This window comes from Coregonus lavaretus, assembly GCF_964263955.1.
Source record: "Coregonus lavaretus genome assembly, chromosome: 35".
NCBI classification, from domain to species: domain Eukaryota; kingdom Metazoa; phylum Chordata; class Actinopteri; order Salmoniformes; family Salmonidae; genus Coregonus; species Coregonus lavaretus.
Window position 1 is genome coordinate 3328519 of NC_140022.1, and position 23937 is coordinate 3352455.

At 45.4% G+C, this 23937-nt stretch overlaps 1 protein-coding gene across 1 annotated transcript in view; it reads right to left on the reverse strand.

The window, feature by feature from the left end:
- sema5bb (sema domain, seven thrombospondin repeats (type 1 and type 1-like), transmembrane domain (TM) and short cytoplasmic domain, (semaphorin) 5Bb) overlaps positions 1-23937 on the reverse strand; it is a gene marked incomplete at both ends in the record, with an annotated part of 60939 nt that overhangs the window by 21087 nt on the left and 15915 nt on the right. The window contains 5 exons of the mRNA XM_084152819.1: positions 15394-15601; positions 15682-15889; positions 16204-16339; positions 22040-22325; positions 23239-23452. Coding sequence (XP_084008945.1) covers positions 15394-15601; positions 15682-15889; positions 16204-16339; positions 22040-22325; positions 23239-23452 — 1052 coding nt within the window. The remainder of the gene's footprint in view (positions 1-15393; positions 15602-15681; positions 15890-16203; positions 16340-22039; positions 22326-23238; positions 23453-23937) is intronic.

A 23937-nucleotide genomic window follows, 5' to 3' on the forward strand; every position in this document is an offset into this window, starting at 1 on the left:
CAGTAATCAATATCTCCATCTATCACCAGTAATCAATATCACCATCAATCACCATTAATCAATATCTCCATCTATCACCAGTAATCAATATCCCCCTCTATCAAACACCAGTAATCAATATCTCCATCTATCAAACACCAGCAATCAATATCTCCATCACCAGAAATCAATATCTCCATCTATAAATCACCAGCAATTAATATCACCATCTCTCTTGTCCCAAAATGTCTGTCCAAAGTACAGAAACACCCACATATATCACTTACAGTAAACACAATTGCAGAAATACATGAAATGGTCCCATTGTTATCTTGTGAATGGTTCCTTTCTTCACTTTTGACAAGCAATTTCAGAGATAAAACTGCCTGAACATGATGTGGTTATGAAACTGCCTCAACATGATGTTATGAATCTGCCTCAACAGGATCTTGTTTTGAAATGGTTGGAGCTAATTTCAGGTGATATCTCAGACAGAGGGAATGGTTGCATCCCAAATGGTACCTTCTTTTCTATATAGTGGGGGCTCTGGTCAAAGGTAGTAATGCACTATAAAGGGTGCACTATATAAGTAGTGCACTATAAAAGGAAACAGGGTGCCATTTGAGACCCAGCCAATAGCAACACCTAGAGAGGATATCGTCCTCTGCATGGTAATTCTCTAATTACTTCAAGTGAAATAGTCACATACTAAGCAGGACCCATAAAGGAAGATCACCTTAGGGATATTGTCATCGTCAACCAAAAGAACATCTGTCCCCAACCTGCTTTTCTTGGTAAAAAAGCAGACCAACTTTTTCCATAAAAGGACTGTATTTCCCTACATAAAGCCATGCAATGTACTGTCTGTCTACCTTGAATTATGGAGAGGAAGAGATAGTGTCAACATTGTGTCAGCATTTTATAGGTTGTTTGATTATTTGCGGTCTCTGTATCCCCTGTTCCCTTGTATCTGTGCTCTGTTCAAGACATTGACTCAGTCCCAAATAGCACCCTATTCCCTGTATAGTACACTACTTTTGACCAGAGCCCCATTGGCCCTCATCAAAAGTAGTGCACTATATAGGGAATAGGGTGCTATTTGGGACTAATCCATCTACAATCTGATCTGATGAATGGAATATCAATGCACTAACACCAGCCTACCTAGGACTTATTGGTATTCTGCATAGGGGAGTGTGACCAACAAAACACTCCCCTGCAATAAATACTTGCCAGATCAGTTCCTGATAATCAGCAGTAATGTCAGTTTAGCAGGCAGTTTAGCAGGCAACTGTGTTGAGCACCCTGCTGACGGGCTGGCGGCTACGGACTGCAGTAAATAATGGCTGTCTGAGAGGGATGGGAGGGGTGCAGGGGTGTGTTCGTAGGGTTTATGTGTTGCACACATTATTATGTGCCAGGGTGTGTTGTGTGTGTGCGTGTGCGTTTGTTTGTGTGTGTGTATGCGTGCGTGCGTGCGTGCGCATGTGTGTAGATCCTGGGAGGAAAAACCAAACAAAGTCCCTACAGTTTTGCAGAAAACTACTCTCCAACCCCAGCCTGCACCCCTCTTCCCCCCAATCCCAGCCTCCACCCCTCTTCCCCCCCCAACCTCCACCATCTCCCTTGTCCCAAAATGTCTGTCCAAAGTACAGAAACACCCACATATCACGTACAGTAAACACAAATGCAGAAATACATGAAATGGTCCCATTGTTATCTTGTGAATGGTTCCTTTCTTCACTTTTGACAAGCAATTTCAGAGATAAAACTGCCTGAACATGATGTGGTTATGAAACTGCCAGAACATGATGTTGTTATGAAACTGCCTCAACATGATGTTATGAAACTGCCTTAACATGATGTTATGAAACTGCCTCAACATGATGTTATGAAACTGCCTCAACATGGTGTTATGAATCTGCCTCAACATGGTGTTATGAATCTGCCTCAACATGGTGTTATGAATCTGCCTCAACATGATCTTGTCCCGTGTAGCTCAGTTGGTAGAGCATGGCGTTTGCAACGCCAGGGTTGTGGGTTCGATTCCCACGGGGGCCAGTATGAAAATGTATGCACTCACTAACTGTAAGTCGCTCTGGAGAAGAGCGTCTGCTAAATGACTAAAAATGTACAAATGTTTTTAAAAAATGGTTGGAGCTCATTTCAGGTGATATCTCAGACAGAGGGAATGGTTGCATCCCAAATGGTACCTTCTTTTCTATATAGTGGGGGCTCTGGTCAAAGGTAGTAGTGCACTATAAAGGGTGCACTATATAAGTAGTGCACTATAAAAGGAAACAGGGTGCCATTTGAGACACAGCCAATAGCAACACCTAGAGAGGATATCGTCCTCTGCATGGTAATTCTCTCTAATTACTTCAAGTGAAATAGTCACATACTAAGCAGGACCCATAAAGGAAGATCACCTTAGGGATATTGTCATCGTCAACCAAAAGAACATCTGTCCCCAACCTGCTTTTCTTGGTAAAAAAGCAGACCAACTTTTTCCATAAAAGGACAGTATTTCCCTACATAAAGCCATGCAATGTACTGTCTGTCTACCTTGAATTATGGAGAGGAAGAGATAGTGTCAACATTGTGTCAGCATTTTATAGGTTGTTTGATTATTTGCGGTCTCTGTATCCCCTGTTCCCTTGTATCTGTGCTTTGTTCAAGACATTGGCTCTGTCCCAAATAGCACCCTATTCCCTGTATAGTACACTACTTTTGACCAGAGCCCCATTGGCCCTCATCAAAAGTAGTGCACTATATAGGGAATAGGGTGCTATTTGGGACTAATCCATCTACAATCTGATCTGATGAATGGAATATCAATGCACTAACACCAGCCTACCTAGGACTTATTGGTATTCTGCATAGGGGAGCGTGACCAACAAAACACTCCCCTTCAATAAATACTTGCCAGATCAGTTCCTGATAATCAGCAGTAATGTCAGTTTAGCAGGCAGTTTAGCAGGCAACTGTGTTGAGCACCCTGCTGACGGGCTGGCGGCTACGGACTGCAGTAAATAATGGCTGTCTGAGAGGGATGGGAGTGGTGCAGGGGTGTGTTCGTAGGGTTTATGTGTTGCACACATTATTATGTGCCAGGGTGTGTGTGTGCATGCGCGTTTGTTTGTTTGTGTGTTTGTTTGTGTGTGCGTGCGTGCGTGCTTGCGCATGTGTGTAGATCCTGGGAGGAAAAACCCAACAAAGTCCCTACAGTTTTGCAGAAAACTACTCTCCAACCCCAGCCTCCACCCCTCTTCCCCCTCTTCCCCCCAATCCCAATCTCCATCACCCACCACTTCCTCCATTCTACTCTCCTCACAGTTAACCACTTCCCCATTCTACTCTCCTCACAGTTAACCACTTTCCCATTCAACTCTCCTCACAGTTAACCACTTTCCCATTCTACTCTCCTCACAGTTAACCACTTCCCCATTCTACTCCCCTCACAGTTAACCACTTCCCCATTCTACTCTCCTCACAGTTAACCACTTTCCCATTCTACTCTCCTCACAGTTAACCACTTTCCCATTCTACTCTCCTCACAGTTAACCACTTTCCCATTCTACTCTCCTCACAGTTAACCACTTCCCCATTCTACTCTCCCTACAGTTAATCAATCAATTTTATTTTATATAGCCCTTCTTACATCAGCTAATATCTCGAAGTGCTGTACAGAAACCCAGCCTAAAACCCCAAACAGCTAGTAATGCAGGTGTAGAAGCACGGTGGCTAGGAAAAACTCCCTAGAAAGGCGAAAACCTAGGAAGAAACCTAGAGAGGAACCAGGCTATGAGGGGTGGCCAGTCCTCTTCTGGCTGTGCCGGGTGAAGATTATAACAGAACCATGCCAAGATGTTCAAAAATGTTCATAAGTGACAAGCATGGTCAAATAATAATCAGGAATAAATCTCAGTTGGCTTTTCATAGCCGATCATTAAGAGTTGAAAACAGCAGGTCTGGGACAGGTAGGGGTTCCATAACCGCAGGCAGAACAGTTGAAACTGGAATAGCAGCAAGGCCAGGCGGACTGGGGACAGCAAGGAGTCACCACGGCCGGTAGTCCCGACGTATGGTCCTAGGGCTCAGGTCTCTCAGTTGGCTTTTCATAGCCGATCATTAAGAGTTGAAAACAGCAGGTCTGGGACAGGTAGGGGTTTCGTAACCGCAGGCAGACAGTTGAAACTGGAATAGCAGCAAGGCCAGGCGGACTGGGGACAGCAAGGTGTCATCATGCCCGGTAGTCCTGACGTATGGTCCTAGGGCTCAGGTTCTCAGAGAGAAAGAGAGAACGAGAGAATTAGAGAGAGCATACTTAAATTCACACAGGACACTGGATAAGACAGGAGAAGTACTCCAGGTATAACCAACTAACCCCAGCCCCCCGACACATAAACTACTGCAGCATAAATACTGGAGGCTGAGACAGGAGCGGTCCGGAGACACTGTGGCCCCATCCGAAGAAACCCCCGGACAGGGCCAAACAGGAAGGATATAACCCCACCCACTCTGCCAAAGCACAGCCCCCGCACCACTAGAGGGATATCCTCAACCACCAACTTACAATCCTGAGACAAGGCCGAGTATAGCCCACAGAGGTCTCCACCACAGCACAAACCAAGGGGGGGGCGCCAACCCAGACAGGAAGATCACGTCAGTAACTCAACCCACTCAAGTGACGCACCCCTCCCAGGGACGGCATGAAAGAGCACCAGCAAGCCAGTGACTCAGCCCCTGCAACAGGGTTAGAGGCAGAGAACCCCAGTGGAGAGGGGAACCGGCCTGGCAGAGACAGCAAGGGCTGTTCGTTGCTCCAGAGCCTTTCCGTTCACCTTCACACTCCTGGGCCAGACTACACTCAATCATATGACCTACTGAAGAGATAAGTCTTCAGTAAAGACTTAAAGGTTGAGACCGAGTCTGCGTCTCTCACATGGGTAGGCAGACTGTTCCATAAAAATGGAGATCTATAGGAGAAAGCCCTGCCTCCCGCTGTTTGCTTAGAAATTCTAGGGACAATTAGGAGGCCTGCGTCTTGTGACCGTAGCGTACGTATTGGTATGTACGGCAGGACCAACTCGGAAAGATAGGTAGGAGAAAGCCCATGTAACGCTTTATAGGTTAACAGTAAAACCTTGAAATCAGCCCTTGCCTTAACAGGAAGCCAGTGTAGGGAAGCTAGCACTGGAGTAATATGATCAAATTTCTTGGTTCTAGTCAGGATTCTAGCAGCCGTATTTAGCACTAACTGAAGTTTATTTAGTGCTTTATCCGGGTAGCCGGAAAATAGAGCATTGCAGTAGTCTAACCTAGAAGTAACAAATGCATGGATTAATTTTTCTGCATCATTTTTGGACAGAAAATTTCTGATTTTTGCAATGTTACGTAGATGGAAAAAAGCTGTCCTTGAAACAGTCTTGATATGTTCGTCAAAAGAGAGATCAGGGTCAAGAGTAACGCCGAGGTCCTTCACAGTTTTATTTGAGACGACTTTACAACCATCAAGATGAATTGTCAGATTTAACAGAAGATCTCTTTGTTTCTTGGGACCTAGAACAAGCATCTCTGTTTTGTCCGAGTTTAAAAGTAAAAAGTTTTCAGCCATCCACTTCCTTATGTCTGAAACACAGGCTTCTAGCGAGGGCAATTTTGGGGCTTCACCATGTTTCATTGAAATGTACAGCTGTGTGTCATCCGCATAGCAGTGAAAGTTAACATTATGTTTTCGAATAACATCCCCAAGAGGTAAAATATATAGTGAAAACAATAGTGGTCCTAAAACGGAACCTTGAGGAACACCGAAATGTACAGTTGATTTGTCGGAGGACAGACCATTCACAGAGACAAACTGATATCTTTCCGACAGGTAAGATCTAAACCAGGCCAGAACTTGTCCGTGTAGACCAATTTGGGTTTCCAGTCTCTCCAAAAGAATGTGGTGATCGATGGTGTCAAAGGCAGCACTAAGGTCTAGTAGCACGAGGACAGATGCAGAGCCTCGGTCTGACGCCATTAAAAGGTCATTTACCACCTTCACAAGTGCAGTCTCAGTGCTATGATGGGGTCTAAAACCAGACTGAAGCATTTCGTATACATTGTTTGTCTTCAGAAAGGCAGTGAGTTGCTGCGCAACAGCTTTTTCTAAAATTTTTGAGAGGAATGGAAGATTCGATATAGGCCGATAGTTTTTTATATTTTCCGGGTCAAGGTTTGGCTTTTTCAAGAGAGGCTTTATCACTGCCACTTTTAGTGAGTTTGGTACACATCCGGTGGATAGAGAGCTGTTTATTATGTTCAACATAGGAGGGCCAAGCACAGGAAGCAGCTCCTTCAGCAGTTTAGTAGGAATAGGATCCAGTATGCAGCTTGAAGGTTTAGAGGCCATGATTATTTTCATCATTGTGTCAAGAGATATAGTACTAAAACACTTAAGTGTCTCTCCCGATCCCAGGCCCTCACAGAGCTGTGCAGATCCAGGACAGCTAAGCCCTGGAGGAATACGCAGATTCAAAGAGGAGTCCGTAATTTGCTTTCTAATGGTCATGATCTTTTCCTCAAAGAAGTTCATGAATTTATTACTGCTGAAGTGAAAGCCATCCTCTCTTGGGGAATGCTGCTTTTTAGTTAGCTTTGCAACAGTATCAAAAAGAAATTTTGGATTATTCTTATTTTCCTCGATTAAGTTGGAAAAGTAGGATGATCGAGCAGCAGTGAGGGCTCTTCGGTACTGCACGGTACTGTCTTTCCAAGCTAGTCGGAAGACTTCCAGTTTGGTGTGGCGCCATTTCCGTTCCAATTTCCTGGAAGCTTGCTTCAAAGCTCGGGTATTTTCTGTATACCAGGGAGCTAGTTTCTTATGACAAATGTTTTTCGTTTTTAGGGGTGCAACTGCATCTAGGGTATTGCGCAAGGTTAAATTGAGTTCCTCAGTTAAGTGGTTAACTGATTTTTGTCCTCTGACGTCCTTGGGTAGGCAGAAGGAGTCTGGAAGGGCATCAAGGAATTTTTGTGTTGTCTGAGAATTTATAGCACGACTTTTGATGCTCCTTGGTTGGGGTCTGAGCAGATTATTTGTTGCGATTGCAAACGTAATAAAATGGTGGTCCGATAGTCCAGGATTTTGTGGAAAAACATTAAGATCTACAACATTTATTCCATGGGACAAAACTAGGTCCAGAGTATGACTGTGGCAGTGAGTAGGTCCAGAGACATGTTGGACAAAACCCACTGAGTCGATGATGGCTCCGAAAGACTTTTGGAGTGGGTCTGTGGACTTCTCCATGTGAATATTAAAATCACCAAAAATTAGAATATGATCTGCTATGACTACAAGGTCTGATAGGAATTCAGGAAACTCAGAGAGGAACGCTGTATATGGCCCAGGAGGCCTGTAAACAGTAGCTATAAAAAGTGATTGAGTAGGCTGCATAGATTTCATGACTAGAAGCTCAAAAGATGAAAACGCCATTTTTTTTTTTGTAAATTGAAATTTGCTATCGTAAATGTTAGCAACACCTCCGCCCTTGCGGGATGCACGGGGAATATGGTCACTAGTGTAACCAGGAGGTGAGGCCTCATTTAACACAGCAAATTCATCAGGCTTAAGCCATGTTTCAGTCAGGCCAATCACATCAAGATTATGATCAGTGATTAGTTCATTGACTATGACTGCCTTTGAAGTGAGGGATCTAACATTAAGTAACCCTATTTTGAGATGTGAGGTATCACGATCTCTTTCAATAATGGCAGGAATGGAGGAGGTCTTTATCCTAATAAGATTGCTAAGGCGAACACCGCCATGTTTAGTTTTGCCCAACCTAGGTCGAGGCACAGACACAGTCTCAATGGGTATGGCTGAGCTGACTACACTGACTATGCTATTGGCAGACTCCACTAAGCTGGCAGGTTGGCTAACAGCCTGCTGCCTGGCCTGCACCCTATTTCACTGTGGGGCTAGAGGAGTTAGAGCCCTATCTATGTTGGTAGATAAGAGGAGAGCACCCCTCCAGCTAGGATGGAGTCCGTCACTCCTCAGCAGGTCAGGCTTGGTCCTGTTTGTGGGTGAGTCCCAGAAAGAGGGCCAATTATCCACAAATGTTATCTTTTGGGAGGGGCAGAAAACAGTTTTCAACCAGCGATTGAGTGCTGAGACTCTGCTGTAGAGCTCGTCACTTCCCCTAACTGGGAGGGGGCCAGAGACAATTACTCGATGCCGACACATCTTTCTAGCTAATTTACACACTGAAGCTATGTTGCACTTGGTGACCTCTGACTGTTTCATCCTAACATCGTTGGTGCCGACGTGGATAACAATATATCTATACTCTCTACACTCGCCAGTTTTAGCTTTAGCCAGCACCATCTTTAGATTAGCCTTAACGTCGGTAGCCCTGCCCCCTGGTAAACAGTGTATGATCGCTGGGTGATTCGTTTTAAGTCTAATACTGCGGGTAATGGAGTCGCCAATGACTAGGGTTTTCAATTTGTCAGAGCTAATGGTGGGAGCCTTCGGCGTCTCAGACCCCGTAACGGGAGGAGTAGAGACAAGAGAAGACTCAGACTCAGACTCCGACTCGCTACATAATGGGGAAAACCGGTTGAAGGTTTCTGTCGGCTGAATGAGCGACACCGGTTGAGCATTCCAACAGTATTTCCCTCCAGAAGCCATGAGAAAGTTGTCCGGCTGCGGGGACTGTGCGGGGGGATTTATACTAACGTTACTGTCTGTACTTACTGGTGGCACAGACGCTGTTTCTTCCTTTCCTACACTGAAATCACCCTTGCCTAACGATTGCGTCTGAAGCTGGGCATGTAGCACAGCTATTCTCGCCGTAAGGCGATCGTTCTCCTGTATATTATGAGTACAGCGACTGCAATTAGAAGACATCATGTTAATGTTACTACTTAGCTTCGGCTGTTGAAGATGTTGACGAACCATGTCCAGATAAAGCGTCCGGAGTGAAAAAGTTGAATAAGGGAAAAAAGTTGCGATGGAAAAATGGAAAATAAAGTAAAATTGGCAGCTAAAACGCACAGGAAAATGACTCTTCTGTCTCGGGATAAAACGTCCGGGGTGAAAAAGTTTAACGAAAAAAGATGAGTGAGGACAAAACTAAAAAGTTGGTAAATTTGTTGAACACAGAGATTGATTAAACGTTTATTAAAAGTAAAACGTGAATAGTTTGGCAGGTAGCCAAGTAGCAACAAACAGCACAGCAGCACGGAGACAATGCGGAAGCGAGACGGAAGTCACGTGTGTAACAAGTTGAGGGTAAGGTCAACTTGTTACACTTCCCCATTCTACTCTCCCTACAGTTAACCACTTCCCCATTCTACTCTCCTCACAGTTAACCACTTCCCCATTCTACTCATTTACATTTACATCATTTAGCAGACGCTCTTATCCAAAGCGACTTACAAATTGGTGCATTCACCTTATAGCCAGTGGGATAACCACTTTACAATATGTTTTTTTTGGGGGTGGGGTAAGGGGGGGTAGAAGGATTACTTTATCCTATCCCAGGTATTCCTTAAAGAGGTGGGGTTTCAAGTGTCTCCGGAAGGTGGTGAGTGACTCCGCTGTCCTGGCGTCGTGAGGGAGCTTGTTCCACCATTGGGGTGCCAGAGCAGCGAACAGTTTTGACTGGGCTGAGCGGGAACTGTGCTTCCGCAGAGGTAGGGGGGCCATCAGGCCAGAGGTGGATGAACGCAATGCCCACGTTTGGGTGTAGGGACTGATCAGAGCCTGAAGGTATGGAGGTGCCGTTCCCCTCACAGCTCCGTAGGCAAGCACCATGGTCTTGTAGCAGATGCGAGCTTCAACTGGAAGCCAGTGGAGTGTGAGGAGGAGCGGGGTGACGTGAGAGAACTTGGGAAGGTTGAACACCAGACAGGCTGCGGCATTCTGGATGAGTTGTAGGGGTTTAATGGCACAGGCAGGGAGCCCAGCCAACAGCGAGTTGCAGTAATCCAGACGGGAGATGACAAGTGCCTGGATTAGGACCTGTGCCGCTTCCTGTGTAAGGCAGGGTCGTACTCTCCGAATGTTGTAGAGCATGAACCTACAGGATCGGGTCACCGCCTTGATGTTAGCGGAGAACAACATTTTCTCTCGCTGTTAACTCTCCTCACAGTTAACCACTTCTTCATTCTACTCTCCTCACAGTTAACCACTTCCCCATTCTACTCCCCTCACAGTTCTGCTATACAGAAGGTAACCAAGGAGCTCTTTGAGATATTAAGAGCCTAACACACTAGCTAAACCCACTTGGCTGATAACTACCATAGATTATAGTATTATAGCTACAGTGGGGAAAAAAAGTATTTAGTCAGCCACCAATTGTGCAACTTCTCCCACTTAAAAAGATGAGAGAGGCCTGTAATTTTCATCATAGGTACACGTCAACTATGACAGACAAAATGAGATTTTTTTTCTCCAGAAAATCACATTGTAGGATTTTTAATGAATTTATTTGCAAATTATGGTGGAAAATAAGTATTTGGTCAATATCAAAAGTTTCTCAATACTTTGTTATATACCCTTTGTTGGCAATGACACAGGTCAAACGTTTTCTGTAAGTCTTCACAAGGTTTTCACACACTGTTGCTGGTATTTTGGCCCATTCCTCCATGCAGATCTCCTCTAGAGCAGTGATGTTTTGGGGCTGTCGCTGGGCAACACAGACTTTCAACTCCCTCCAAAGATTTTCTATGGGGTTGAGATCTAGAGACTCCAGGACCTTGAAATGCTTCTTACGAAGCCACTCCTTCGTTGCCCGGGCGGTGTGTTTGGGATCATTGTCATGCTGAAAGACGTTTCATCTTCAATGCCCTTACTGATGGAAGGAGGTTTTCACTCAAAATCTCACGATACATGGCCCCATTCATTTTTCCTTTACACGGATCAGTCGTCCTGGTCCCTTTGCAGAAAAACAGCCCCAAAGGATGATGTTTTCACTCCCATGCTTCACAGTAGGTATGGTGTTCTTTGGATGCAACTCAGCATTCTTTGTCCTCCAAACACGACAAGTTGAGTTTTTACCAAAAAGTTATATTTTGGTTTCATCTGACCATATGACTTTCTCCCAATCCTCTTCTGGATGCACTCTAGCAAACTTCAGACGGGCCTGGACATGTACTGGCTTAAGCAGGGGGACACGTCTGGCACTGCAGGATTTGAGTCCCTGGCGGCGTAGTGTGTTACTGATGGTAGGCTTTGTTACTTTGGTCCCAGCTCTCTGCAGGTCATTCACTAGGTCCCCCCGTGTGGTTCTGGGGTTTTTGCTCACCATTCTTGTGATCATTTTGACCCCATGGGGTGAGATCTTGCGTGGAGCCCCAGATCGAGGGAGATTATCAGTGGTCTTGTATGTCTTCCATTTCCTAATAATTGCTCCCACAGTTGATTTCTTCAAACCAAGCTGCTTACCTATTGCAGATTCAGTCTTCCCAGCCTGGTGCAGGTCTACAATTTTGTTTCTGGTGTCCTTTGACAGCTCTTTGGTCTTGGCCATAGTAGAGTTTGGAGTGTGACTGTTTGAGGTTGTGGACAGGTGTCTTTTATACTGATAACAAGTTCAAACAGGTGCCATTAATACAGGTAACGAGTGGGGGACAGAGGAGCCTCTTAAAGAAGAAGTTACTGGTCTGTGAGAGCCAGAAATTTTGCTTGTTTGTAGGTGACCAAATACTTATTTTCCACCATAATTTGCAAATAAATTCATTAAAAATCCTACAATGTGATTTTCTGGATTTTCTTTTCTCAATTTGTCTGACATAGTTGACGTGAACCTATGATGAAAATGACAGGCCTCTCTCATCTTTTTAAGTGGGAGAACTTGCACAATTGGTGGCTGACTAAATACTTTTTTTCCCCACTGTACTACACTAAGCAAGCTGCTAGCCACACTACACAGTAAGAGAGGGCTCTCTCTCATCCATTATGCATGTAATACAATGTTTCCCTGTGTGGCTGCAAGTCAAGCCACTAATATTGCAATTTGCCAAGTGTATTACTGTGATTATTTATCCTTAGGGGGAGGGAAGGAAACAGTTTCTTTCAGAACTATAAAACAAATAACCCACAGCTCGTAACCCTGGTCTGTAGAGCCGAAATGTCTCCACACGTGGCTCGTAACCCTGGTCTGTAGAGCGAAATGTCTCCACACGCAGCTCGTAACTCTGATCTGTAGAGCCGAAATGTCTCCACACGCAGCGAGAGAAAATGTAACCTGGGGCACATTGGGGTTCATGGGGTTGGAATGGTGTGGCTAGGCTAGGTGGTTCCTGACATGGGGTTGGAAGGGAGTGGCTAGGCTAGGTGGTTCCTGACATGGGGTTGGAAGGGAGTGGCTAGGCTAGGTGGTTCCTGACATGGGGTTGGAAGGGAGTGGCTAGGCTAGGTGGTTCCTGACATGGGGTTGGAATGGTGTGGCTAGGCTAGGTGGTTCCTGACATGGGGTTGGAAGGGAGTGGCTAGGCTAGGTTGTTCCTGACATGGGGTTGGAATGGTGTGGCTAGGCTAGGTGGTTCCTGACATGGGGTTGGAAGGGAGTGGCTAGGCTAGGTGGTTCCAGACATGGGGTTGGAAGGGAGTGGCTAGGCTAGGTGGTTCCTGACATGGGGTTGGAATGGTGTGGCTAGGCTAGGTGGTTCCTGACATGGGGTTGGAAGGGAGTGGCTAGGCTAGGTGGTTCCAGACATGGGGTTGGAAGGGAGTGGCTAGGCTAGGTGGTTCCTGACATGGGGTTGGAAGGGAGTGGCTAGGCTAGGTGGTTCCTGACATGGGGTTGGAAGGGAGTGGCTAGGCTAGGTGGTTCCTGACATGGGGTTGGAAGGGAGTGGCTAGGCTAGGTGGTTCCTGACATGGTATTTAGCTGACTGCACTAAAGGTTACTGTCTGAGACTGTAACAGAGGTTTCTATACAGTCCTGTGGCACCATCCCCATCAATATGAAATACACAATTATTCTCCCCCTCCCAATATTATAGCATATAATATACATGATATTACATTTCATCCTGATATGTTATTACACAGGATGGTATGTAAAATAGGGGTAGGATACATGCAATCACCATTACAACTACTTAATCTATAGCAGTAATGGGATGCCATTAACGTTAACATCCATCCATGTACAGTCAGTTAGGGAGGTGGTCAGTTCACTCTTTTTCTCACAACAACAACCCTCTCTCTCTTTCCCTGACTGTATTTATTTCCTGTTCCCCTCTTCCTTCTTCTTCTTCTGACAGGTGAGCATGATGGATCGCACAGAAAACCTCTGCTGGCATTGCAACACCATCCCAGACTGCTAGCCCAGCCTACTGGCTCCAGTCTGCCGCCAGAACCAGAGGAAATTAGTTTCTTCCCCACTAGCACCGGGAGAGACAGAGGGCAGTGTTCACAAGGAGCTAGCAGGGATCCAACCAATAGGAGAGGTCAAATGTAATTACAGGAAGCCTCAGCTGGATTGGTTACTTACTGATGTGCTCAAATGTTGGCACATTGCACTTTACAAAAGGAGTGCAATTGAGTAGAATGAGCTGTTTTTTCTTTTCAAAACTCGTTCAATTGCTATTTTTACCCAGCAGGCACCTGCAACCTACCACAGGTGAGATAAATTACACAGGAAATGAGAACAATTGCCTCCAACCAAGTTAATTAGAATTTTGAATAATTTAGTCTAGGCCAATCATTTTTTCTCAATTTCATTTAGAATTAATATATATTAAACCACATATATCAGTATTCATAACACTGTGTATGTATTGTGAAGTGTCGTGGCATTGGCTGTTAGAGGTGGACAGGAAGTGGAACCTATGGAAGCTACAGGAGTGTAAGAACCCTTATATATCAGTAATCATTATAGTGATAACACCACCATTCTTCATACTGTACAGTAAGGTGAGACATCATTAGTCATAACACCACCATTCTTCATACTGTACAGTAAGGTGAGACATCATTATAGTGATAACACCACCATTCTTCATACTGTACAGTAAGGTGAGACATCATTCTAGTCATAACACCACCATTCTTCATACTGTACAGTAAGGTGAGACATCATTATAGTCATAACACCACCATTCTTCATACTGTACAGTAAGGTGAGACATCATTATAGTCACAACACCACCATTCTTCATACTGTACAGTAAGGTGAGACATCATTATAGTGATAACACCACCATTCTTCATACTGTACAGTAAGGTGAGACATCATTATAGTCACAACACCACCATTCTTCATACTGTACAGTAAGGTGAGACATCATTATAGTCATAACACCACCATTCTTCATACTGTACAGTAAGGTGAGACATCATTCTAGTCATAACACCACCATTCTTCATACTGTACAGTAAGGTGAGACATCATTATAGTGATAACACCACCATTCTTCATACTGTACAGTAAGGTGAGACATCATTCTAGTCATAACACCACCATTCTTCATACTGTACAGTAAGGTGAGACATCATTATAGTCATAACACCACCATTCTTCATACTGTACAGTAAGGTGAGACATCATTATAGTGATAACACCACCATTCTTCATACTGTACAGTAAGGTGAGACATCATTATAGTCACAACACCACCATTCTTCATACTGTACAGTAAGGTGAGACATCATTATAGTCACAACACCACCATTCTTCATACTGTACAGTAAGGTGAGACATCATTATAGTGACAACACCACCATTCTTCATACTGTACAGTAAGGTGAGACATCATTATAGTCATAACACCACCATTCTTCATACTGTACAGTAAGGTAAGACATCATTATAGTGATAACACCACCATTCTTCATACTGTACAGTAAGGTGAGACATCATTATAGTCACAACACCACCATTCTTCATACTGTACAGTAAGGTGAGACATCATTATAGTCACAACACCACCATTCTTCATACTGTACAGTAAGGTAAGACATCATTATAGTGATAACACCACCATTCTTCATACTGTACAGTAAGGTGTGATATCATTGGGTGTCTGAGGTCCTGTGGAAGCTACGGGGGGCTGTGGGGTGTAGGAGACCTCATATATCAGTAGTCATAATAGTCATAACGCCACCCTTCCTGCACTTGACTACTTCCTGTCTGGATCAGTCAGACCCTGCTAGGCTGGAGGGCAGAAGATTTGGCTTCTTTCCAATTAACTGTCACTAAGATGATTAGCCTCGAGTAGAATACTGATAGAATATTATTGTGATCTTCTGGACTTTGCCCTCACCAGTAGATCCATTTTCCAGAAGAAGTGTACAGGAAGTAGTTTATAAACAAAGACACTTCGTAAACATTGCAAACGCAGGTTTTGATTGAACTGCAGCCTTTTAAGTGGTGGGGTATTGAAGAGGGTGTGTGGGAATGGTCTTCTTACCGTTCAGTTTTGTAGCTGGAGCATCTTTCCAGTGGGATCTTCAGCACCCTGTCGCTCAGCCCCACAAACAACGACCTATCGCTGTGGAGGATTTGAAGGCTCCTGATTGGCTCACTTTCGCCCTCGGGGAGGAGCCTCATCTCCTCCAGGTAACACCCCCGCAGGCTCTTATTGGTCGTGGATAGGGCCTTCAGGATGGTGCCGTATTCTTATTGGACAAACAGACAAAATGAGACATCTAGCTTCCGTTTCCCTCCCTCCCTTCCTCCCTCCCTCCCGTTGACTCACCAGTGCCAATGTACATGACGTGGTAGAGGGTGTCTCGGCCCTGCACGATGTCCACCACCAGCTTGGAGAAGCGGATGTTGTCCTGGTGCAGGAGGGGGTCGGTGGAGACGGGTTGCACCACGTCAGACATGAGGAAGAGACGCTGGGCGTCCTGCAGGCTGCGCTCCGTCTGGTTCTCCCCTGGACCACGCTCCTCCAGGGTATCACACTGAGGGGACAGACAAGGGGGACAGGGGAAGGACAACTTTTTGATTAGTTTCCTAAATTATACTGATTTATTTTGCAATAAACAGAGATCACAGGGTGGAGCTTGATGAAAGGATCATTTGAGTCATTGACTAGTGGAATGAGGTGTGATGAAAGGCTCATTTGAGTCATTGACTAGTGGAATCAGGTGTGCTATTTCAGAGCTACAAGACTTATGTGAAACATCTTGGTCCCCGAGTAGAGGGCTGGGAAGCAGTGAAATAAAGAATCTAGTAGAAAAGAAGACCAGACACTAGACTTTGGATAGTCCCCTACCTGGAAGTTGGGGATGGGGTTGGGGGTGGAGAGCCAGCTGGTACGAGGGTTCTCCTGATAACGGAACGGTCCGTTGAAAGCCTGGGTGATGGCGCTGAGGTTGAACGCACACACAGCCGACGCAGAGATGCTGTTCCTGTCAGGAGGAGACGGAAGGAAACCGTGACTCAGAGGCCATGGCAGTGAATCAATCAATGCTGTTTTTAACGGTGAGCGTTGTGACTTTTCCTTTTCAATGATGATCACATTTTTGGGTTGCACCACAACTCACGTTGGTTGAGCGCCCTCCACTTTTTTCAATCCAATCCATCAAATGTATTTATAAAGCCCTTTGTACAGTGAGGGAAAAAAGTATTTGATCCCCTGCTGATTTTGTACGTTTGCCCACTGACAAATAAATTATCAGTCTATCATTTTAATGGTAGGTTTATTTGAACAGTGAGAGACAGAACAACAACAAAAAAATCCAGAAAAACACGTGTCAAAAATGTTATAAATTGATTTGCATTGTAATGAGGGAAATAAGTATTTGACCCCCTCTCAATCAGAAAGATTTCTGGCTCCCAGATGTATTTTATACAGGTAACGAGCTGAGATTAGGAGCACACTCTTAAAGGGAGATCTCCTAATCTCAGTTTGTTACCTGTATAAAAGACATCTGGGAGCCAGAAATCTTTCTGATTGAGAGGGGGTCAAATACTTATTTCCCTCATTACAATGCAAATCAATTTATAACATTTTTGACACGTGTTTTTCTGGATTTTTTTGTTGTTATTCTGTCTCTCATCCCAGAACTACACGGGAGGATCTTGTCAATTATCTCAAGGCAGCTGGGACCATAGTCACCAAGAAAACAATTGGTAACACACTACGCCGTGAAGGACTGAAATCCTGCAGCGCCCGCAAAGTCCCCTGCTCAAGAAAGCACATATACAGGCCCGTCTGAAGTTTGCCAATGAACATCTGAATGATTCAGAGGAGAACTGGGTGAAAGTGTTGTGGTCAGATGAGACCAAAATCGAGCTCGCCGTGTTTGGAGGAGGAGGAATGCTGCCTATGAACCCAAGAACACCATCCCCACCGTCAAACATGGAGGTGGAAACATTATGCTTTGGGGGTGTTTTTCTGCTAAGGGGACAGGACAACTTCACCGCATCAAAGGGACGATGGACGGGGCCATGTACCGTCAAATCTTGGGTGAGAACCTCCTTCCCTCAGCCAGGGCATTGAAAATGGGTCGTGGATGGGTATTCCAGCATGACAATGACCCAAAACACACGGCCAAGGCAACAAAGGAGTGGCTCAAGAAGAAGCACATTAAGGTCCTGGAGTGGTCTAGCCAGTCTCCAGACCTTAATCCCATAGAAAATCTGTGGAGGGAGCTGAAGGTTCGAGTTGCCAAACGTCAGCCTCGAAACCTTAATGACTTGGAGAAGATCAGCAAAGAGGAGTGGAACAAAATCCCTCCTGAGATGTGTGCAAACCTGGTGGCCAACTACAAGAAACGTCTGACCTCTGTGATTGCCAACAAGGGTTTTGCCACCAAGTACTAAGTCATGTTTTGCAGAGGGGTCAAATACTTATTTCCCTCATTAAAATGCAAATCAATTTATAACATTTTTGACATGCGTTTTTCTGGATTTTTGTTGTTGTTATTCTGTTCAAATAAACCTACCATTAAAATTATAGACTGATCATGTCTTTGTCAGTGGGCAAACGTACAAAATCAGCAGGGGATCAAATACTTTTTTCCCCTCACTGTATGTACATCAGCAGGAAAAATACAGCAGCCTATTTGATACAGGAAAAAACTGTTCATAAAGAACTGAATTGATGTGTAAGACCTACTTATATTCTTAGTTCAAAAGAGAGCGTAATGATGTATACAATATATAGAGACATTTATCTATCAATTATATAATAGTCATCATCACTATGAATATAAGGTGTAATATGGCACATAATTGGATAATAATTGGATAATGCTCCAGTGCTCTCAGCCGCCTTAAACAATCCTCATAGTCATTCAAACCTCTCAGCTACAAAACAGACAAAGTATTTACTGGTAAAAGGAGTGAAAGGGTAAGTAGAAAAGGAACTGCAACCGACACACAAGGCAAAACTTGTAGAAATAGAATCTATAGAACATTCAAGTCAATGATGGCATAATGGGTGGACTGGCAGCCATTGCGAGTGTACCCATGTACCAGTCAAATTGCCGGGGTTAGAGGTTCCAAGCCCTTTCTATAGATTCTATTTATATGGTAAAACCCTCAGAATCGGATAAGATCCAGGCACAGATCAAGACACACCACATCTTCATCACTAAGTTCTTTCAGAGACAGTTTCTATCTGTTATCCCTGGAGGATACCTGAGATCACTATCGCTTGAAGGCCTTGTAGCCTGTCTTTTGTCTGTGCGACTGGGATAAGATGTCTTTCTCAATACTTCAGAGTTTACAAGCCTTTTAGCTCTGCCCTGAGTGAGCCCAAAGTGGACCTCAGACAGAAGAGTGCTTGTGCCAGTGAGATGGGCCCAAACTGATCCCACTGCTCTCTCTCTCTCTCAATAGGACCATTAGCACAGGGGTACTGTACTGTATCTGACTGTACTGTTGCTGACTGTACTGTTGCTGACAATCTGACTGTACTGTATCTAACTGTACTGTAGCTGACTGTATCTGACTGTACTGTATCTAACTGTACTGTAGCTGACTGTATCTGACTGTACTGTATCTGACTGTACTGTAGCCGGCTGTACTGTAGCCGGCTGTACTGTAGCCGGCTGTACTGTAGCCGGCTGTACTGTAGCCGGCTGTACTGTAGCTGACTGTACTGTTGCTGACTGTAGCTGACTGAATCTGACTGTACTGTATCTAACTGTACTGTAGCTGACTGTATCTGACTGTACTGTATCTAACTGTACTGTATCTGACTGTACTGTATCTGACTGTACTGTATCTGACTGTACTGTAGCCGGCTGTACTGTAGCCGGCTGTACTGTAGCCGGCTGTACTGTAGCCGGCTGTACTGTAGCTGGCTGTAGTTGGCTGTACTGTATCTGGCTGTACTGTGTCTGACTGTAGCAGACGGTACTGTAGCTGACTGTACTGTAGCTGACTGTCCTGTATCTGACTGTACTGTAGCTGACTGTATCTGACTGTACTGTAGCTGGCTGTACTGTAGCTGGCTGTACTGTATCTGGCTGTACTGTGTCTGACTGTAGCAGACGGTACTGTAGCTGACTGTACTGTAGCTGACTGTATCTGACTGTACTGTAGCCGGCTGTACTGTAGCCGGCTGTACTGTAGCTGGCTGTAGTTGGCTGTACTGTATCTGGCTGTACTGTGTCTGACTGTATCTGACTGTACTGTAGCTGACTGTACTGTAGCTGACTGTACTGCAACTGACTGTACTGTAGCTGACTGTATCTGACTGTACTGTAGCTGGCTGTACTGTAGCTGGCTGTACTGTAGCTGGCTGTACTGAAGCAGACTGTACTGTAGCCGGCTGTACTGTAGCCGGCTGTACTGTAGCCGGCTGTACTGTAGCCGGCTGTACTGTAGCTGGCTGTACTGTATCTGTACTGTAGCTGGCTGTAGTTGGCTGTACTGTATCTGGCTGTACTGTGTCTGACTGTAGCAGACGGTACTGTAGCTGACTGTACTGTAGCTGACTGTCCTGTATCTGGCTGTAGCTGACTGTACTGTAGTTGGCTGTAGCTGACTGTACTGTAGTTGGCTGTAGCTGACTGTACTGTAGCTGGCTGTACTGTTGCTGACTGAATCTGACTGTACTGTATCTAACTGTACTGTAGCTGACTGTATCTGACTGTACTGTATCTGACTGTACTGTAGCCGGCTGTACTGTAGCCGGCTGTACTGTAGCCGGCTGTACTGTAGCCGGCTGTACTGTAGCCGGCTGTACTGTAGCCGGCTGTACTGTTGCTGACTGTAGCTGACTGAATCTGACTGTACTGTATCTAACTGTACTGTAGCTGACTGTATCTGACTGTACTGTATCTAACTGTACTGTAGCTGACTGTATCTGACTGTACTGTATCTGACTGTACTGTAGCCGGCTGTACTGTAGCCGGCTGTACTGTAGCCGGCTGTACTGTAGCCGGCTGTACTGTAGCTGGCTGTAGTTGGCTGTACTGTATCTGGCTGTACTGTGTCTGACTGTAGCAGACGGTACTGTAGCTGACTGTACTGTAGCTGACTGTCCTGTATCTGACTGTACTGTAGCTGACTGTATCTGACTGTACTGTAGCTGGCTGTACTGTAGCTGGCTGTACTGTATCTGGCTGTACTGTGTCTGACTGTAGCAGACGGTACTGTAGCTGACTGTACTGTAGCTGACTGTATCTGACTGTACTGTAGCCGGCTGTACTGTAGCCGGCTGTACTGTAGCTGGCTGTAGTTGGCTGTACTGTATCTGGCTGTACTGTGTCTGACTGTATCTGACTGTACTGTAGCTGACTGTACTGTAGCTGACTGTACTGCAACTGACTGTACTGTAGCTGACTGTATCTGACTGTACTGTAGCTGACTGTATCTGACTGTACTGTAGCTGACTGTATCTGACTGTACTGTAGCTGACTGTATCTGACTGTACTGTAGCTGGCTGTACTGTAGCTGGCTGTACTGTAGCTGGCTGTACTGAAGCAGACTGTACTGTAGCCGGCTGTACTGTAGCCGGCTGTACTGTAGCCGGCTGTACTGTAGCTGGCTGTACTGTATCTGTACTGTAGCTGGCTGTAGTTGGCTGTACTGTATCTGGCTGTACTGTGTCTGACTGTAGCAGACGGTACTGTAGCTGACTGTACTGTAGCTGACTGTCCTGTATCTGGCTGTAGCTGACTGTACTGTAGTTGGCTGTAGCTGACTGTACTGTAGTTGGCTGTAGCTGACTGTACTGTAGCTGACTGTACTGTGGCTGACTGTACTGCAGTGTGTAGGTTTACATCATGTTAATAACAGGGTCTAGGAGGAGAGGTAGAGGGGATAGAAGCCTACGACACTAATATAGTGTGTTATAACTACTGGTACTGAGTCTATTAGAGAGGGGCTTCTGGACGGGATATTATGCTTTGGGCTTTGCACAGAGTAGGACCGACAGACTGACTGACTGACAGCAACCCAAAACCTGATAGGGTTAACTAACACAAATGGTTCACTGCAATCGATTTCCACAACCATTTGAGTTTGAAAACGATTTAAGTGTTTCACAGTCACACAGAAATGTTCTTAACTGGTTATCCTCCAGCACCATTCTTCCTGCAGACTAAAGCGTCTCTCCCAGACAAGGTTCTGCTCTGTCGCTAAGCATAGGCCACCAACACAGACAGAGACAGGGGAAGAAAATACTCTAGAAGTGATTTTCACTTCCCTCCTCTCAGCATTTGTCCAGACAGCTTGAAATTACGAGAGGATTGCCTCGCTGGGTTGGAGTCCCTTTGTAATATGTTTCTTAGCATCCGTAAAACCTTCAGCCTCAGCGGGATGCTGTTACAGCAATGTGTAAATAGAGTGAATAAATCAAAGTGGGACTGGATAGATGGAGAATAAAGGTGTAAGTGTGCTTGTGTGTCTGTTGTGTGTGTGTCTACTAAATACTGGTGTCATTCACTTATTGGTGCTGTTTTAAAGGTCCTCCTTATGAAAAGTAAACGTTGTTTTGCAGATGTGTGTCTATGTGTGTGTGTCTACATGTATACTGTACATGTAAATGTGAAAGTGCCTGTGTGTGTATGACTGATAATGTGTGTGTCCATTCTGTGTAGGTGTGTGTCTGTGTGTGTGTATGTGTGTGCACGTGTGTCACTCTCACTCACACGTTGGTGGTGAAGATGCCGTAGATGAGGTCCTGCTCGGGCAGATAGAAGGTGCTCTGCAGCTCGTTATAGTAGAAGGGGATCTCTCCCGACCGGGAGCAGTTCAACCGCGCCTTCATGAACGTGGTCCACGTGTCCTCCAATAGGAAGCGACCGCCCACGTCGTTCTTACAGACCCGGGCGACCCGGGAGAACACGGTCCGACCGCAGTCGTGTTCCACCGCGTTCTCTCTCAGGAAGAAATAGGTGAAGAGACCCACCTCATAGACTGAGATAAAGTGAGGGTCTGGAGGAGAGAGGGAAGGAGGGAAGGAGGGAGGGGGGAGGAAGGGAAAAGGGGAGGGAAGGAGGGAGAGGGAGGGGAGGAAGAGGAAGGGAGAAGGGGAGGGAAGGAGGGAGGGGAGGAAGAGGAAGGGAGAAGGGAGAAGGGGAGGGAAGGAGGGAGAGGGAGGGGAGGAAGAGGAAGGGAGAAGGGGAGGGAAGGAGGGAGAGGGTGGGGAGGAAGAGGAAGGGAGAAGGGGAGGGAAGGAGGGAGAGGGAGGGAGGAGAGGAATAGAGAAAGATAGGGAGGGATGGAGGGAAGGTGTAAGTTAGACATGAGATGTGGTATTTCAGCTCCAAACGGCTAATGCAGCGGCAGGAATGTGAGCAATGATGTTCTTGGCATGGAATCAGTAGATTTCTCTTCCTTACACTTTCCTATTAGCATTATGACTTATTCTCTAGAATTCCTTTAATGTTAGAACATAAGGAGAGCCTCTAGCCAGTTACAGTTGGCTGTTGTCAGTAATGTACTGGCATAGAAATATAATTACTAGAATGGAAATATCCCATCAAGCCTATGTTCCCTGATGGGTGGACCGGCAGCCATATTGAATGTACCCATAACCAGGAAGCAAAGAAGGAAGTACAGTCAGGATCCAATTGTAATTCTATTCCTACACTCTTAGAAAATAGGGTTCCAAAAGGGTTCTTCGGCTGTCCCCATAGGAGAACCCTATTTGGTTATAGGTAGAACCCTTTTAGGTTCCATGTAGAACAGAGGGTTTCTACATGGATCCTAAAAAGGTTCTACTTGGAACCAAATGGGTTCTACCTGGAACCAAAAAGGGTTATCCTATGGGGACAACTGAAGAACCCTTTTAGGTTCTAGATAGCACCTTTTTTTCTAAGAGTGTATGGTACAGATGGATGTTTACCGTTGAGCCATTTGGAGTTGTACTGGGCTGTTCGCAGTGGCGGCATGTTACCAAGGCTACGGTAGATGACGGGGTCGCGACCCGAGAAGTCGATGACAGTGGCGGCATAGAGTTCGCCCTTCTCTGTTACCATGGCAGTGGAGTTGTGACGTGGGTCATAGGGGCATCTCGCCACCCCGTTCACTGTGTCCATCACCCTACTGATGTTTCCTATCTGGAAGAGTATGGAAAAAGGGTGAGGATACAGGGTGATTAGATAGATTTACAGTGCTATGAAAAAGTATTTGCCCCCTTTCTAACTGGTTTTCGCCAGGCATAATGGGACCCATCTCGTCCAAAAAGTTGACTCAAAGTTTGCCAAAAAGCACCTGGATGATCATCAAGACTCTTGGAAGAACGTTCTATGGACAGATGATTCAAAAGTATAACTTTTTGGACGACATGGTTCCAGTAATGCCTGGCGAAAACCAAACTCTGCATTCCACAGTAAGAACCTCATACCAAAGGTCAAGCATGGTGGTGGTGGTGTGATGGTGTCACACACTGGCTCTGGGGACTCTATATGTTGAGCCAGGGTGTGTAGATTCTATGTGTTTGTGTTCTGTGTGGTAGATTCTAGTTGTTCTATTTCTATGTTGGCCAGAGTGGTTCTCAATCAGAGGCAACGAGTGTCAGCTGTTGCTGGTTGTCTCTGATTGG